General features: G+C 42.8%; 1 protein-coding gene across 1 annotated transcript in view; it reads right to left on the bottom strand.

The window, feature by feature from the left end:
* Positions 1-17,117, bottom strand: part of MAP3K5 (mitogen-activated protein kinase kinase kinase 5) — a 199,958-nt gene extending 182,841 nt beyond the window's left edge. Inside the window, exon 1 of the mRNA XM_059400786.1 lies at positions 16,258-17,117. Coding sequence (XP_059256769.1) covers positions 16,258-16,675 — 418 coding nt within the window. The 5' untranslated portion in view covers positions 16,676-17,117. The remainder of the gene's footprint in view (positions 1-16,257) is intronic.
* Positions 17,118-19,100: the final 1,983 nt, after the last annotated feature.

The following is a 19,100-nucleotide window of genomic DNA, read 5'->3' on the forward strand; positions in this document are numbered from 1 at the left end:
GGAATCTAGAGCAGCTTTGGGGTTTTGAAAACTGAGAGCCATGTAATGAGATGTTCAAGGCGAGGAGACCAGTTTCTCTAGGGAAACGAGTTGGAGGTACTTGTGTGATGGCAGGTGTGTAATCAGATGGCTAAGCCTACAGCTTTGCAGGGAGTGGAGTAGGGCCTGGGCTAAAAACACAAACTCAGGAGACATCTGACACCAGAAGAGGGTATTTCTGTTCATTCCACATGAACAAAGGAAAGAAACCTAGTTGGCTGGTTGCTAGAAAACCATACAATTAACCCATGTACCCTAATCTTTTTATTAATATATTTACCCTTATTATTACTATGATCAAAAAGATTCTGTACTATCTCAACAACTCAATATTTAAAAATAGGTTTTCTCTGGAAATGCTCTTTTAGAAAATTCAAGTTTCACTCCAAGAACTGATTTTCAAGATATGTTATTGGAGGTTTGGCTAAGTAATAGTCTCCTGTTATAAAAAAAAGGGGGTGGGGAGACCTCAGTCCTCAAAGTCATCCTTGAATATACAAAAGTCTTCTAGGCCAATATGTCCCTTCCCTCTCCCATTTTGGTTAAGTGTGGCACTTCAGATTCCCTCTGAAAGGGGGGGGGGGGTGTCATCAGGAATATCAGCTCCTCTGTGTGCAGGACATATAAAAGATAAGGACCAAGGGAGGTGGTTCCAAACGAAGCCAGTAAAACAACAGTAACTACTCAGATAATCTGACTTTTTTGAGGAGGAGGAGGGAGCTTCTTTGGACAGACAATGAGTACAAATGGAAGCACACATACGGTAGTGAGAGTAACTTCAGAACACAAGGTTTGTTCTAGTGACCTACTCAGAGCAGTCCTCCTCTAGGGAGAGGTTTGGAACCCAAGGTGAGGAAAGCCTAAAAAGGAACCAAGAGGTTTTTTTCTTTGTTTGTTTGTTTGTTTTTACAAGTGTTTTCACTGGAAGTTTACAAAGTGAGATGGCACTCAGCAAAAACGTCTTCTTTAAAAAAGGAATCATTTGAACTCCTAAGTGGCCAGTGTTATAAGCAATGAAGTGTTTCAAGTGGCTGACAAAACTATAAAAGCCTTGTTGGTCCCAGTTCTTATTCTTTAGTTTCAAAAGCCCAAGCAATCCGGCCCCTGGGGACAGACGAATGAGACACTTCCCTAGCCTGACCTAGCCACTGGCTTAGGGAACACCTGCACTTCCTGGACAAGTCCTACACTTCTGTAAACGGAGTTCAACCAGTGAAGAACCCCTCATGCAAGTGTTATCGCTGTGATTTCAAACTGGTCTAAGTCACAGAATAAGGAAAAGCTAATTCCAACTAGGAAGAAAACAAGGACCTTTACAAAAAGGCAATGCTCCGAAAGTTCTTTCTGGAACAAAGGGGTTTGGAATTTGTATTTCATGTTCCCACAGAAGCGATAATACCTGAGAACACAAAGGCTTCCTCATGGCAGCCTATCCCTGAGGCACAGATATGTACAGCAGGACCGGGCCAGGTGACTTCCGGGAGCAGGACTGCCTTCTCTTTCCACTTTTCTGACCAACGCATTTCTTCACATAGTACTCTTCATTATGTGCCTCCTGCACATAACAGCAGACGCTATCCTGACAGCTGCTAGCTCCTGCTTTCTTGAAACTACTCTGCCAAAAGTCATCAGGGGCCTTCTAACCACCTCAGTTATTTCTCTGAAACAGTTTGCTTTACTGACCTGAAGGCCTTCTTTAGGCCACCTTCAGGGAGCTCACTCTCCTTTTCTCTCTCTCTCTCTCAGAACTCTACCCAATCTGTTGCCCAACCTCCTGACCATTTCTCTTTTTTACTAGTCGATGCTTCTGCCCATCTTTAATGCTGGTGGGTTTTTTTTTTTGTTCCATAATAGGCTCTCTTTTTTATTCTACCTCTTTCTTAAGGGAAGGCTCACTTAGTCCTGTAATTTAAAATGCCTGGCACATAATAAGTGGTTTCACGTTACCCTTCAGACCTGATTCAAATGTCACCTCTTGTCCAAAGCTTTAGCCCACCTCTTCCACACTCCCTTCCTCCCAGAGAAGAATCTGTCATCTGTGCTCTCCAAGCACATCGTATAAACCTCCAGTATCACAATCAGCACAACCTACTCTATGGTTATAGGCGGGTCTCCTGCACTAGACTGTGAGCTCCCCAAGGGAAGGGTTGATATCATTGAATTCTATTCTATAGCAGCATTCAGTGTGATCAAGAACACATCTACAGGTCAAGCACAGACACAAAGACCTAGGGGATGTCAAGAGCTATAAAAGGTGATCCCTGCCATTTAGGAGCTTAACTCACACTTAAGTAGGAAAGACAGACAGCAAAACCAATTAGTAAACACTGGAGGGGAAAGTACAATATTCCTTAGTTCAACCCGTCAATATGTATTAAGTGCCTATTACGTACCAAGTACATTATTAGGTACTAGAGATACAGGATAAACAAGACAGACAGGGAAAAGAGATGTGGAATTACATTTTAACAATCCCCTAAATATCCTGGAACTGCTTCTACGACATCAGACCTTTCAAATGAAGGATTTCTTATTATCCTACAACACTGGACTTGACTTTTTCAGTTGCTCCATCTTAGTTATTTCACAAAAAATGCAAGATTTATGGAGTAATACCCTTTTTTTAATATCCCCCAAAGAACCAAGTATGCATTGAATACTGCATCTGAAAGCAAATCGAGGTTTATTTAATACCTTTTAAGAGATTATTTTAGGAGAGAATAGGTGCTATTGACACATATGCAATAAAAAATTATGCAGATCTTAAAGGAAGAATAACAAATAAAAGGGTAATAGTTCCATGATTATTCTTAGCTTAAATGAATAAGAATGTTAAGCTTATTAAACTCATCAATAACCAAGCAATATACTGGATGAAGGAATTTCCCTGGTAACTGGTAATCAGGTATACATTTTGGCCTTAAATTTGAGCAATACTTCCTTCTATTGCTAAAGGCTAAAGTCTTGAAAAGGTAAATCTCATAGACTCGCCATAAAGTCATCAGAAGCTTCTAAGCCAGTCCAGATTTTAAATTGAGCTTCCAGCATTTAGATCAGGTAACTGAAAACTGAAAGCAGATTAGGGCCTTGGATTCTCCAATCATAGCCTTTTTCTCCTTTAATGCGCTCAGAAAATCTTCTCAAATTAAGTGTGGCTTATCCTCTGGCATAGCCGTCTGTTTGGGTAACATGTTCTTACTCCCCTGAGAAATAAACTAAGGAGAACAAACAAACAAATAAAAAAAGTGAAATTTGAAGATAGAAAAATAAGAGTTGCCTCATATATCTGCCTCATATATCTTCCTCTGCAAAGCTATTCCAATATACCTAATTATATTTTTTAGAGGAAAGCCCACATCTATTACATAGCAGTGATCTTGGGAAAAATCAAGGCATGAAAACATAAATATCACAGCACAATTTTGCTTCAAAATTCCCAGTGTCACAACACAGAGGCAACCGCTCTCTTGCTTCTGGTACCACTTGAGAATGGCATCTGGCCCTTCTTGGCCTTCTCCAAAAATGCATAGAAATATGTCATGCACATGAGTTATAAGACTGGATAATCAAAAGATTATCCATCAAAAAGAATTTTTTTTAAGATTTTTATTTATTTATTTGAGAGAGAGACAGTGAGAGAGAGCATGAGCAAGGAGAAGCTCAGAGGGAGAAGCAGATTCCCCATGGAGCTGGGAGTCTGATGTGGGACTCGATCCTGGGACTCTGGGATCATGACCTGGGCCAAAGGCAGTCGTCCAACCAACTGAGCCACCCAGGCATCCCTATCAAAAAGAATTTTCACTACACAGTCAACGAGATGAAACCTGCTTCTTTACTAATATCTGACTAAATGCAGAGTCCTGAGTTCCATGCAGCTTTGGAAAGTGTGAGGCTGTGCTTTCCCACTGCTTGCTTACATCTCACCCAACAGTGAAAACATGGGTCAATGCTGGAGGCAAACCAGGTACATAGAGCAATATCTTTATCTTAGTTCTAAGTGTGTAAGAGATTTGGCTGAAGTAGAAAAGTGCCACTCTTAGGACACAAGGTTTTACCTTTTCAAATATTTCATAAATGGCACAATGAGCCAGAGGTAATGATCATTATAAATGTAGTTATAAAACCCACGAAGGTTACTTAAGCTCAGTCACCTAAAATTCTTATTGGGAGTTGTCTGCATTTTTCTTCCCTTAATGTTGCCTTCAACAAAAGAGTCAAGAGCAGAAGGATTCTGCCTGAACTTTAAAACTTCCCATAAACCCATTCCCTAGCCCTGTCCTTAATAAACCCTGATGAATATTTATATGTTATCAGTTTTTAAATGCTCCTGCAATTTGTCTTCTTAACTAATGTATCTTTGCATCTAACTCATTTCTTACACAGAATCCTAAAAAGTGAACATTGTCAATATACTATGTTTATGGTAAGTATGAGTTTTTGTCACTTTAGTGTGACACAAACTAATCAAAATTAACACTTAGCACTGTGCCACTCATTTGAATACATGTTAAGTGGACTAGTAAACACTAACAAAATATTCCTGGAAATTAAATGTTAAGTTAAAAGCATAAATGAATGCAAAGATTTTGCAATGCTGACAACCCTTAATTTCAGACTTTAGAAACAATGCAGATTTCCTGGTTGACATTCTAATAAACACAGCAGTATCAGTCCTCAGGTAACCCACTCATATGTCATATTCAACGATTAAATGAATTTTCTACACTACTGATTTCATAAAGGAGAAGAAGAGCCTAACATTTTGTTAAAAGTCTAAGCTAGCATTTCCTTTCCAATTTTATTTCAGATTTAACAAACTGCCAAGTATACTTTAAGCACATAAAATACTGGCAGCACTAAGTTGCTTGGCAAGGAAGGCCAAGCCAACTATTCTTATAACTCCTGTGTAAGCTACCACATTGTTCTCTGATTTCACTGGGTCAAGCCAAGCAACTTGTACCCCAATCATGCTTTCCAACTAATAATAAGTGCATACATATACATAAAGAATTAAAGCTAGACTCCCTACCTCTACTGATTGTCTACAAACTTTTCTTGATTCTGATTGTATATAAACAGTAAGCACTTGGCCAGTTTATCTGGGAAACTTTCCAGAAGTTCCCTTTGAAGAACTAAAATCCTACTGTCCAGTCCTGAATAGCTAAATTTTCACTCAATCAACGAAAGCTAGATTCCCAAGACCCAATTCTTAAAAATCTAGGAACTCTTGTCTTGGTAGAACTAACATATATCAACTGTATGAATGTGACTCGCAAATAATTAGAGATGTTATGTAAAGTATTAATTCAAAAATATTGTTTAGAACTTCTAAAGGTAGCCCAGATTTCAAACTTAGTCATTCGTATGTATATTAGAATTATGTTTTGGGGGTATTTCAGTTATGTAGAACAGCCTATATTTTTTTCACAAAATGAAGAGACAATTACAAGGAAAATTAAAATACAGATCAAATTCTATGACTAGAAAAACAGCATGCAAGAAAAAAGGCTCTGAGTCTCAGGCGATAAGTCTACTTGCTTCCATAAAAGTCAGTGTAAAAAAATTCTTTTACTTAAAGAATTCTAATATTCCCTTGTAATTCAAATTAATGAGATTTTATCAATAGCTACAAAAGATCTTAAAGTTGTTTAATAAAATCTGGGAATTTACTTAAATAATTTTCAGTATGATACTAATTTCATATAAAAATAAAGTAGGGAGTCTAATTCAGTTTACAACTGCGTAAGATTTTTATTTTCAATGCATTCCCACACATATTATAGTAGTAATAAACATTGTTCTCCTGTGTAGTGTTCAATGAAATCACCCACATTATAAAGTCTTCAAAAAGGTCCCCTTGGATTTTTCACTTATTTGCTACTTAGAGCACCGCTGTGCATCTGGTGGCCTCCCAATAATTATTTATTACATTGTTGAACTCAGTGGGTAAGCTGTAAGATCATAGAAGGCAGAGATTGTACTTTTTTAACCTAATTTTGTGTAGACCTTAGAAAGAAATCTTGTAGATTTTAAGTAGTCGACAAATGATTACTGATGAGAAGACTATAATTATGGGATTAATAATAATTTAAATGTTTTCAAATAGTTTGTTTCGGAGGGACAGGAGAGCATAGTTATAAATGAACAGACTCTGGAATCAATCTTGGGTTCAAAACTTGGCTCTGCCCCTCAGTGGTATGTGACACGGGGAAAGTTGATAATCCTTGCAGGGTCTCAACTTCTCCATATATAAAACTGATCCCCATATGCTATTTGCCTCATTAGGCTGGTATAGAGATTGGAAATGATCAGGAATGTAGCGACTGGCACAGCACTCAGGGCATGGTAAGGCATGAGGCCCATTTGGGTATGACACCTTAAATTACAGAACAGAGTAAGAAATTTGGCATGTGGAATTTTACAGCCATTTGCCAGTCCTCTAAAATATTGCAAGGACTTTCTGTCCTCCAAAAACTAAACCTACTTGGAGCAGCCTGGATTACTGAAGTTCCCATGAGTAATGATGATGATTTCCTAATAGAAGAAGGAAACCAGATTTGTAGACACTGCAGGCATCATGCGGGTATATTTCTGACGGTTCTGGCCACAGGGTTTGGACTACTTATCACATCCCAAACTTAGGTGACTGATACCTTAATATCCAATTTTTACGTGTTTCCTGACTTGAAACAACTATGATCAGGAGCCCTGGCTTAAACAGGGGGATTCTGGGACCTTCTCAGGGCACGCACTGCTTCAGAGGGCAGAGCAGCTCAGAAAAGAAAACAGAGGCCCCTCTAAATCAAGAGTACCTGAGGAAACCACGGGCATACAGCCTGCTGAGAATGACCAGCCTTCTGTGAAGAGAAGTTGTCGAAGACTTGGAAATGGGTAAAAGAGAATACTGGGTATCATTTCAGTGGAGGGCTGGCTTTGGGCAGTGCATTCCTCTGGGAACTACCTGAGTTTTTTAAAGGATGTGCCCCTGATTTGTCCTGCTAGGCATGAGTCCATTTCACAAGGCTATTGAGATAAACATTAAGTTGTGAAGAACCGACAGTAATGCAAATAATTCTTGTCTCCAGCAACACAAGTGATTATTGTTCGGTAGAGATACAACTCATTTCCATTCCATAATGAAGATCACTCCAACATTTACACTCACAGATTTGCCTTAAGGAACATTAGTCAGTTTCATATCTACCAGCAAATTCATTTCTGCATTCCTGCCCGTATGTGTAGATAATATCTGCTCTTCAAATTTTCCTTTAACTGATTCTAGTATCTTACTGGTTTTCTTATTAAATAATGAGTTAATTAAATATTGGACATATATTTGCAGAAAGCCATGATTTTGGATTTTTGGAAAATTATAATTTAGCACTTCTGGTAAAGGAAGCATTTTTCCCAGAAAGGGAAACTGAGGTGGCACAAAGGGACTTTTAGTTTTGTCCAGACCAATTAATTTCTCTAAAAGGGATGGAGAAGTGAAACAAATGTCAAAATGTTCAACAGCTACTGTATCTAGGTAGTGAATGAATGAGTGTCATAAAATATATACTTTCTTCATGACTGAACTGTTTCATTGCTTCATTTTTAGAAGTAACTTTTTTTTACTATTACACATTTATTGTAAAAGATACAAATGAAAAGCCAGATAACAAGGTACAGAGGATTTTTAGAAAGAACTAGCTGGGCGGGAAGAAAAGGGAGTACAGGTAGCTCCTCCTACTTCTTCCTCAGCATCACTTTTTCCCATGAAAACAAACACATGTAATAATTCCATTCCCCTGCAGATGCACACCTACTTCCGTTCCATGATTCTTCAGCGCATCCATCAGAGTAAGAGGCACATTAAGGGCAAATGATAAATGCTCATGGAATTGAATTACTGAGAATATCTACTCTAACATTAGAGGAAAGTGACTCAGGCACAGGAAGGCAAATTTCTCAGGGACCTAAGGAAAGAAACAGTCCCCAAGAATACGTTGTTAACCCAGCTCTTGTGTTCCTTCTAGAGAAAGGCTTGTTTTGGTTTACACTTGGCAAGTCCCTCTGATGAACCATGTCCAGAAAATAGCCTAACATTTACCTGGAGGAAGCCCAGTGGATGGTCCCAGCCTTCTGATGGGTTATTTTTACCAGATTATTAATAAGAAGTCACTGAAATTTGGGACGCCTGGGTGGCTCAGTGGGCTAAGCCACTGCCTTTGGCTCAGGTCATGATCCCAGGGTCCTGGGATCGAGTCCCGCATGGGCTCCTTGCTCGGCAGAAAGCCTGCTTCTCTCTCTGCCTCTGCCTGCCTCCCTTCCTGCCTGTGTGCTCTCTCTCTCTCTCTCTCCTTCTCTCTGACAAGTAAATAAATAAAATATTTAAAAAAAAAAAGAAGTCACTGAAATTTGTGAGCAAGAAGAGTCCAGGAGTTACGTCTTACTCCCATGCCTCTTCTTCATAATAATCCTACCACCATGGACCAAGAGGTTAGCACAGATCCTTTTCAAGAGCAAATGTGCTTGGAAATGCCCTTCACTGCAGGAACCGCCCCGATTTGGAAGTCAGAAGACCCGACTTTGACTCCTACTCCACCATGTGATTTGTTCTAACCAAATGACACACCTTCTCCAAGGAGGCATTTCCTCAACTGCAAAATCCAGGTACTTACTTGGACACATTGATTTATTCTATAGAGCTGATAAGATGATCAAAAGAGGATGACATTGCACAGGACAACATATGTTTATATTATCATTCTGATCTAGCCAAATAAAATCACCTGCACCCCAACATAGCCAAACTATGAAGTGGAAAATATGAAGTTATGAACGCATGGGCCCTGTGTGTTAGGAATCATAGTGCTTGTGCTGGCTGCCTGGGTTACAAGTTGATAGCTGTCACAATCAACATATTAGAAAAATTAAATGTGACATGAAGAGGTACTTGACACCCAATAGTCTCCGTTGACTCCTTCTCCTGGGATGATTTTTTTCATAAGAAATAGGGGTAACCAAGATTTTTTTAAGGAGAATGAATTCTTTGGCTTAGGCAAATAATTGGTTTGACATGACTCAGAGTCAATGAACACATGGCTTGAAGTTCACGGACATTCCCTAGGGTAGTCCTTCCCCATGTTTCTTAAGAATTCTTAGAAGCCACTAAAAGTGGTAGAGAATACTGATGTAATTGGTCACAACCATTTTAAGAGACTTGCGATACAAAGGAATATAACTTCCTTCCTGTTTGAATCATTTACGAAAGGCAACTGCTCTCCCCATTGTTGATTACCTACTATAATAGAAAATATTTGCTTGTAATGGAATGTTTACTGTTCCTTTTGCAACCTGTGGCATTTAAGTTACACAGATCTCCTCGGCTGGGATTTCAGTAGGAGATGCTGTTAACATTTAAATGTTCTCTCCTCCTTTCTATCTCCCCTAAGAAAATTACCAAGACATAGCCTGGTTTATGAGTCTCTGAGTTTTTGTTTTCTTTTGGGGGGGAACACTATAAAATAAAACAAGATATAAGTACTCACTTTTTAAAATTTTTGGATTAGGTAAGACCTTAAAAATCAGCCTTCTCTCATACCCTTCCTCCTTTTCCAATGATCTGGCACAGATTTGGATTAGTTTCTTTAATCAATATCTCCAGCCAGAGAGAAAAGCTAATATATTAAAGCAGCTAAGGAAACCAATGTATTAGAATCACCAGTGGATTTTTAAAAATTTTTATAATTTTGTTTTGCTTTCCTTTTTTTTGTTTTATATGCCACCATAAAGTTGGCTAATTTAATTTGGCTCCCTGAAAATAATGGTATCTTTCTTAACTATAGTCAGTGTCCCCATTTACCTATATTCAAACTATGGGAGGGTGAGGCTGTTTTTAAGACCTTCTCAAGGCTGTGGGTTCTGGGTTTCTCCCTGCAATCCAGAGTGGTGGGTTCCTACAACACTGCCCACACCACTCATTTACCACATTCTCAACTTTCATCTTGCCCCACACAGAGGAGGGTGGTATTTTAGAAGACCACTAGGGGCAATGACGTGGAAGGCAGAAACAGTTGATGCCTATTGGTGGAGATCTGTGTATTCATTGGGCTTTGCACTTGTCAATCCCCCATTGCTCCACAAAGAAGCTGTGAACCAATTTTATCCTGCAATCAGAAAGAGGAACTGAACAGGCCTCTAACAAGGCCTCTGAAACAGGAAGCAGGGGACAGTCCCTGTAGCCACCAGAGGGGAACTGAGCTATACCAGAAAACTCCCAGAAGGCTGGCACCAACCAAGGCCATGGGTGAGCCAAGGCCACAACTGTGCACTTATAATTAGGCTTCACCAGGAGGTAGAACCCACTCCAACTACCAACTGATGGATGTCTCAAGCTGACCAGAGGTGACCAAGTTGAGGAAAGAAATCAGGATCCTGAGAATCTGGAAAGCAGGGGCAGTCATGACGATCTGTAGTTGACGATTTGGGGTAAGAAGTGGGTGCTCTAAGAACAAACGCATTTGTATGCTTTGGAATTTTCTTTTTAGTTTTACTATTTTTCAAGTTTCTAATAAAGCTCTTTTTGGAACATTATAATTTTGCTTCGATTGGCCAGTTATCCAAAAACGACAACAACAACAAAAACAAAAAACAAAACCCAAGAGGAAGCCAAGCCCAATGCTCTGTGTTCACAGGGGATAAGTGGCAATTGCCCCCAACGGTGTGCCAGCAAAAAGTTAAAACCCGGGAGAATAACCATGTGTGGGACACCACTGGGATGTTTTTAAATACCATCCTTACCAGAGTTTTCTGTGTAAGTTTGTCTCTGTTTACTCTTTGGATAATTTTGTTAAGGAAGCAGCGATGAAAGATATGATGGGACTACAAGATGGTTTACATCAGAGGTTCTCAACACACTGCTTCACTGCTCTGTTGATTGGTGACATAAGGTTTCACTCAACCTTTAGTAAAATGGGGGATAAAAGAGTAATACCGAGTCTTCTTGTACATTTACTGCATGTGAAGAGCGACTCTTTAAGCTTATGTCTTCCCTAACTGAATGTAAAAATGGCTTTTCTTTTCTTTTCTTTATTTGAGAGAGACAGAGGGAGATAGCAAGAAAGAGCATAAGCGGGGAGGAAAGGGAGAAGCAGGATCCCCGTGAGCAGGGAGTCCAACGTGGGGCTTGAACCCAGGACCCTGAGATCATGACCCAAGCTGAAGGCAGACGCTCAATTGACTGAGCTACCTAGGCACCCGAAATGGCTTTTCTTTTTAAAAGCTCATGGCAGTAGATGGCTGGTTGTTGAGTTCTCTCTTTCTTCTATTCAGTAGGCTTACTTGGAAAAATGAAAGATTGACAAACATATGTCAATCTTCCAATTGTTTTTTAACTTGTGCATAGGAACCACTATTTAAGAAATACAGACTTCACCCTCTCCCTCAAAGTATATTAGACTATACATATATATATATACGCAAAAGCCTCCCTGGATTTAAAGGTAGAAAAATGAAGAAATGGGCTGAAGACTTTCAAGAACATGTCAGTCTGAGATAGACAGGAGACAAAGGTTGCGTTTGTTTTGCTTTTTATCAATTAAGATTGGAAGTCCCAAGGAGCTATGCTGGGAGCCAGTGGAACAAAAGAAAGTTTAGATGCCATCAGAAAGTTCAGAAAACTCTCCAGTGACAAGGCCTACATGGGTGACTTTCATTCCAAGCCCAAATCAAGCAGGAAGATAATAGAGATAAGAGGATAAAAGCTAAATTCTTACCATTTCAACCAGCGTGTGTTTCCTTCCTATTACCCACTGTTGCTACAGAGGGAAAGGCTGAGGACTAGGCTGCAATCTGCAAGGAGCCTGGTGAGGAGAAAGACCCTGGTGCATGTAATGGCTGGGTAGGGGGTGGGGGGGAGCAGACAGCCCATCTAATCTTGTGCCCACTGAGGACGAAGAGTGGCCTTGAGCAGAGCGATGTCCCTGGCTCTTACATCAACAGGAAGTGGAGGGCCATAAATAGAAAGTCAAGAGGAGAAGAAGCTGAAAAGAGGTGAAAGCATGAATGGATCCCCAGCTGGCACCGCTTCCTCCAGGTCCAGTCACCAAGCACCGAGCACTGAACATCATCAAGTACTGAGCACTGGGCATCACCATGTACCAGCACTGAGCACCACCAAGCATCCTTCTTCTCCCCTGCCCAGCCTCCCTCCTCCCCATGCAGCCTTTCCTATCCTTCCTGTGTCCCTTACCTTACCACATCACCTCCTGTCATCCTCATCCACCCAAAGTGATGCTGAGGTAACATCTGGCCCAATATTATCAGAAACTGGATGAAAGCAGAAGTTATAGATTCGAACATAAGGAGAGCTGTGTTCAAAGCCCCAGTTTTTGGTCTTGGAAACACAACTTTCCTGAATGTTTAAAAGTGGTGAGTGGGCCCTGTACTTCAAGTACCCAGAGTTAACAAGGCTTCTCACAGGCTAGTCTCAGATTCACACCATCATCTATAATACTGCTTCTGAAGAAAAGTATGCTTTTGAAGAAAAGAAAACAAAAGAAAAGAAAAGGACCACATGGACCCAAGGCTACTACCTTAAGTCATTTCACCTGAATGAATGAATATAATCACTTTATGGTTCAGTTTCCTTATAAGCAAAGTGGGGGGGGGGGGCAATAAAGTCTACTCTAGCTAAACATCACAGAACTGATATTCATTAAAAAAAGATCTGTTGTTTTTTTTTTTTAAAGATGCTACAGTTGGATCTGTCTGACTGAATAGAATAGCTCTGTATCACTAACATCTATTATCACTGATATCTCTGCTTTTATAGAAATCTCCTGCCTACCATGCAGGGGGCTGGGAAGGCACATTGTTAGCTTGCCATTTGCCATCTCAGAGTGACAGTCTTACACACGTAAACACGATGAATTTTCACAAAAGCTTTGATAGAACATTAGTTTCCCCTCAGAACAGAAATGAAAGAGAGAATGACAAGTGTAGTCGAAGAACAAACTAGATTACAGTTAAACAATAATCAAATAGGGAAACCTTGAACTGCAGTCTGTTCTTTAGAAAGGCTCCAGGAAATATAGGGGAAGCTTTTAAAAATGGAACCAATGAACAAGTCCTTGTCCACTCCATAAACCAAGCTATTTCAAGTAGTCCTTGCTCACCTGTCCTCCCCGGTTCAGCTGTCACCTCTGAACCTGCCCTACCCCCAGTCTGATTCTAGAATTTGTTTCCTGGGAATGCAGGCGTTCTGTGTGGACCTTCACAGAGGCTGCACCACACAACCAGGCTTTGTACGTGCCCTACCCACTAACCCTGAACTGCTTGAGGGGCCAAGAACATGAAATAAAAAAGCACCTCATTCACCTCTGGGGATGGAAATAATTCATTTTGTATTCATGTAATTTCAAAGTACAGAATTTGTGAGCTGGAGAAAATTTCACAAACCAATTATCCCAAGCTTTCCCTCTTTCCTGAGATTTTTAAAAATGACTTGCTCCAAATTAGACAAGAACCAAAAACCAGAATGCAGACCATGACACTCTTGTTCTGATGCTCTGTCCCAGGATACCATGCTGCCCTCCCTTTGCAAATGCACAGAATTAAAGGAGGGAGGCTTAGAAATTAACTCCATTTCCCCCTCCACTTCGGCTCCTGGTCAAGTTTATAGGCCTTTGGAGGAGATGAAGGATTTTGCTCACAATGACGTGGTTCAGAGCAGAGCCAGGATGGAAACTCAGATCTAACTTGCAGGACAATGTTCTTCCCAGTATATCACAGTGATTTCAACTTTCCCGTGGAGGGAATGAAAGTAGAACAAAAGATAGCATGGACCAGGGGCCAAAAATCTCACAGGGCCAGTTTTATGTCCCTTGCAAATAGTCTTGTACATTTTTAAATGGTAGAAAAATATTCGGAAGAATTTGAAATGCAAATTTCAGTGCCCATTAATAAAGTTTTACTGGAATACAGCCACAGTCACTTGTTTAGGGACTGTTGTGACTGCTGTCGCAACAACCACAGAGCTGATGAGCTGTGAGAGGGATCTCCTGCAAAGTCTAAAATATTTACCATCTGGCCCTTCCCAGAAAAATCCATCCCTGGTGGAGGAGGAGCAAGCGCTCTCTCAGAAATCAGAAAAAAAAGTTATACTACCATCAAACTCATCAACCCTTGGTGGGGAAAAACAGAGGATTTCGACAAAACTGATACCATCTTCACTCAGTCACACCTTTATGTTGAATGACAAGGCTCCAAGTTCACATCGCACGCACAAGCAGCGGTTAAACTGGGGTCTTCCCCGAGTTGAATGAGGCAGCAGATAGGACAGAGCTGGCTGAGAAACGCAGGTCTTCCCAGAGTGTCCTCCCCACTCTTCCACATTGCACCTCCATGGCTCCCGAGGTCCCTGCCAGTTCTCCATCACATGACTCCAAGATAGATTGCTTCCCTCAACTCAGAATAAATCAACCCAGCTGAATGCAGGCGGCAGGGGCAAAGATGACCTTTTACGGTCAGCCACCTGAAGATAAACCCTGTACTGACCAGTTACTACCTATAAGTCCAGGTCAGTTATGGAGCCCTTGGTTTTCTCATCTAAGAATAGTTAAGCACTTCCTCCACGGGCTTGTTTTGGGGGTTAAAGATACCGTTAAAATGTCAGTTGCCTGTCTTCTTCCTCTCTCCCTTTCCCAGAGATAGTTATTTGGAGAATAAACAGTAAGTGAGCCTTGTTAGGAAACTTTCTTTCAAATTAGCTTAGAGTTTAAGACGTTTTTTACAGAGTCCTATAAAAGATATGGAATCTATCAGAGCAATAAAAATAGGCTCAGTATTTGCTTGGGTGTTTTCCTTACATATCTTTCAGTCCTTTGAAGCTTCTTCCAAATCACAATCCAAAAATAAGAGCACTATAATTTTTAGAAAAGTTACGTTTATGCAATTTTTATAGCAAGCCACACAAAAAACTAGGCTACATCATAGTCATGTTCAGTTATGAAGACCGAGACTGTAAAAAATACCAGCAGCCAGAAAGCCCTAGTTTATTTAGTCTGGCTTCCTTAACATGAAGTTCTTCTTGGTCTTAAAATATTCAACTTTGGCTGAATTCCAAAGCTGACATAAGCCTACTTCAGGTGTTTTGAAGAGAATGAAGAAAATCAGAACTGAAAGCAAGACTGGAATATAAAACCTTTTATGTGATCACAAATGCAAGAACCTAATTGTCTAAAACCACCATTAAATCAAAATTTCCACCCACACTTACAAAAATATGTATATATTTTCATATTTGGTTGTACAGGATACCAAATGTTAATTTCAATAGCATGTTACTATTCCTGACATTGGCGAACAGAGAACTAATTGCATCAGTCACTGGAACTGCAATGACACTTTCTGGAATCTGTGATAGGATGAAAAGATACATTTTTTATGGATTATGCTAGCAATCACTTTAAATAGCCAAACCAATCTTAGTTATTAAAATAGCCAGTAGCATTTTAAATAATGCTAAATTATGTACTTTCCAGCCCATGATGGTATACAGGGCAATAAAAAACAGACCCTGGTTCTCCCACCAAAATCCTTACAAAGATACCACCTAAGTCTAGTGCAAGCGACAAGGTTATTGCTTTCATAAGTAATTAGGTGGAGGTTCAAAACGGTAAGACTGGGACATCCAAGCCACTAAACATGTTCAAGTAAGATCACGACATAGCATGCAAATTCATATAGATCTACTCCGCCAGGGACCGGCTGCGTGGTTCTGGTACTCCCAAAACTACACGGAGAAAAAAATGAGAGCGTCATCTAACACAGTCACAGGTATATATAGAAGGAAAATATGCGCCAAACCTAACAGAAGAGAAACCAAGACACCAAATGGACAAAGGCTGATTGGGGCACTATCTCGCACTGCTCATCTGAAAAGTTCTTTATGAGGACCACACAGACCCATGGCTCCAGCGCGGGCCGGTGGGTGTGGGTGAGTCAGTCGGTCTAGCACAAATACACATAGGATCTTGCACCAGCACCCACTCTTTCCCAGGAGCAGCGAGCGCCAGGAGCCACGCAGCGCCGCTCGCTGCCCCTAAGGTGGGGGCAAGAAGTAAAGAAGTAGGAAGCACGCTTGCTGCCTAGAAAAACATCTGCCCCCCCTGCGGCGTCCAGGGAAAACGTGGCCCCTGACCGTGGAGGATGGGGAAGGGGTTGCACACGCACCTGCATTGTAAAAACGGTCCAGCACGGTGGTTTCTCCAAAGTCCAGTTTACCAAAATGCAGGGTCTCCAGGGTGGCGCCCACCGTCTCACACGCCTCCCGCAGGCTCTGCAGGGCCTCGCTCTCGGCCACCACCAGCTGCCCCTGGCTCGCTTCGTTGATAACATATGCCACCGTGGTCCGTCGGCCGCCTCCGCTACTAGAGTTGCCCCGGCACCGGGTGGCGCTGCTCCCAGAGGTGGCGGCGGGACAACCGGTGCCAGGGGCGGCGGCAGTCTCTACGTTCCAGAAGCTGCCCGGCGGCGGTAGCTGGCTCTCTTCGTCCTCGACTGCCACCGCCGCTCCTCCCCTCCGGCAGCTTCCACCCTCGGCGAAGGGTGGCACCGAGAAAGTGATGCCCTCGCCCGCTTCGGCGCTCATCTCTCCCGGCCGGGCTGCGGCGACGTCCCCCGCCCAGCCGCACCGTCTGGCCAGCCACAGCTCCGGGCTGCTCCGCGCGCGCCGGGCTAAGCAGCTGCCATCGCGCGTCGCGCCCTCTGCGCCGCGCCGCCGCCTCCTGTCAGGCGCCCTCTCCCCCGAAGGGACGCCGCTGCCCGGCGGCGGCTCACCCCTCCTCTGCGCCTCCGTGGCCGCGCCGCTTGTCCGAGGCAGGGTGTAGAGTACAAGGGGTGGGGACGCCAGGTTGCGCGGGAAGGGACAGCTCTTCCTTCTCTTGGCCCGCAGACAAGTCGCCTCGCAAACGTGCGCCGCCGTGCAGCTCAAGGGCGCCGCGCTCGGGGTGCGGTGCGCCCTGACCACCGGAGCACGGCCCCGGAGTCTTCCGTGCCGGGCGCTAGGAGGGGACCGGGAGGGTGCCCGCTGGGTTGGCAGCTACCTGGCCAGCACCTCTCGGGCGGGCAGGCTCCCCGGGCTGCGTCCCGGAACAGCAGCAGCCGAAAGGACCCGCCTCCCTCCTCGGCGGCAGCTCCCCTTCATCTGCTCTATTTCCTCCTCCTCCTCCTCTCCTGGCCTCGTTTCTCGCCAGAGCGCGCCGCGGCGGCTTAGTCCCAGCGTCGGCCTCGCCGCTGCAGTCTCGCCGCTCCTCGCAGCTGCTCGCTCGGTGGGCCACTGGCTTCGGCCGCCCACTCGTCGCGGCCACGAGAGTCAGGGCCCGCCCGGGAGGAGGGCCCTGCTGGGAAGCTCCAGCCGGGACGAAACCGACGGCGCCGCGGCTCCGGGACGTCGGCTGGGCCCCGAGCGCGGCGCCGGGCCGGGGTTCTCCGCCGTCACCCACCGGGCTCCACCTAAGAAGACTCGGAGTCAGCCAAAGCCCGGAGCGCAAACGACGGCGGCTTGGCGGAAAAAAAAAAAAAAAAAAAAGAATGAAAGAAAAAAAGTCTCTTCTGAGAACGCTCTGGGCTTTGGGAGCTTTTGCTACGGTCCCTGTGGCCAGGGCGCCCCCCTCCGTCGCCTTCTGGGCTAGCCTTGCGCGCAGTCTGATACGGAACAGCGCGGAGGCGCCGCGGCTGAGCGGGGACGCAAGCGTTGCGCAAAGCCAAAGGACTTCCACTAGCGCGCCGCAGCTGGGGACCGAACTGAACCACGATCGATTCCCGACCGCGGCGCTCGGGAAGTGGCTGGCGTCATTTATCAGGGCGGCCTCTGCTACTTTCCATTTAGGAAATTCCAGTGGCTATGTTAACATTAATGAGTAATTGATTGGTTGCAACTTCTGAATGACTTCGCATTCTCACTTAGGTTCTTATAAAGTACCCCTCCCCACGCTCAATATGCTTTCTGGACACAGAATAAGGGGTCTATACCCCACTCCGCAAAGCATCATCCACCGGATGAAAGGAGGAAATTAAGAGACATTGGATTCTTTCAAAATGCACTACGTTGGGGGAGGGGGGGATACCTGGATTGCTTAAGAGCGATAAAAAGGAAGAGATCTACTTCTTTGGGGAGCAAAAACATGTGTAAGTTCTCTCAGAACTTCTTCAACATGCTCTAATTGGAAAAACCGGTGAAAATTTCAGCGAAGTAAGGTAACGGCTTTGGACTTCCTATTTCAGAGATGGGAACCGAGATTAATGAATTCTGTAAATAAAATAGAATAATGCAAATTATTAATGCGAATTCAAGTTTGGAAGAAGAGGAAGGATAAAGCAGTTGAATAGTAGAGTTAAAAGAAGGAAGGAAATAATAGTGAGAAAAACACCTAGTAGCTACACAACCATATCCTCAACGAAGCAAGTGACATTAGCTTTTTCTAAAGGCGTGTAAAATGATAGAAGTATATTTATCGTAAGGAAATTATGTCAGCTGGGATCTATATGCTCTCTGTCTGCTTTAGGACTTGATCTCATTAGGAAAGTAGATATTTAGTGAATCAGCTATCATACTGGAGTGAAATCTTGACAGGCTCCTAATAGATACACACTATTATTTCCAACAACTTGTCAAACCTCCAAACTCTTGTGGCAGTCCATAAGCCTCTGCCCCATCCTGGCCCCAAACAATACATTCTGGAAATTCATTAGGACCAGGTGTGGAAAACTAAAATGCCTAAACTCTCAAATTGCATTTTGCTACACAAATAAGATATGAGATTATATATAAAACTATTTTCTAAAGCCTATAACTTTTTAGATCATTTCAACTTTGACCCCTTCCAGATCTTTTCAAACACACAATTTTTATTTTTGTTTTACTTTGTTTGCTTTGTTTCACTTTGAATTGAGGTAGTAACTTTAAAGATCACCCAAACCCCCAGTGCAATATGAAGGATTCTAGATGGTGCTAAGGCTTTCTTACTACCTGAATGGCTGGTTTAGCTAATGAAACTTAAATGCCATGTATTAGA

This window comes from Mustela nigripes, chromosome 5 (genome assembly GCF_022355385.1).
Source record: "Mustela nigripes isolate SB6536 chromosome 5, MUSNIG.SB6536, whole genome shotgun sequence".
Classification (NCBI taxonomy): Eukaryota; Metazoa; Chordata; class Mammalia; order Carnivora; family Mustelidae; genus Mustela; species Mustela nigripes.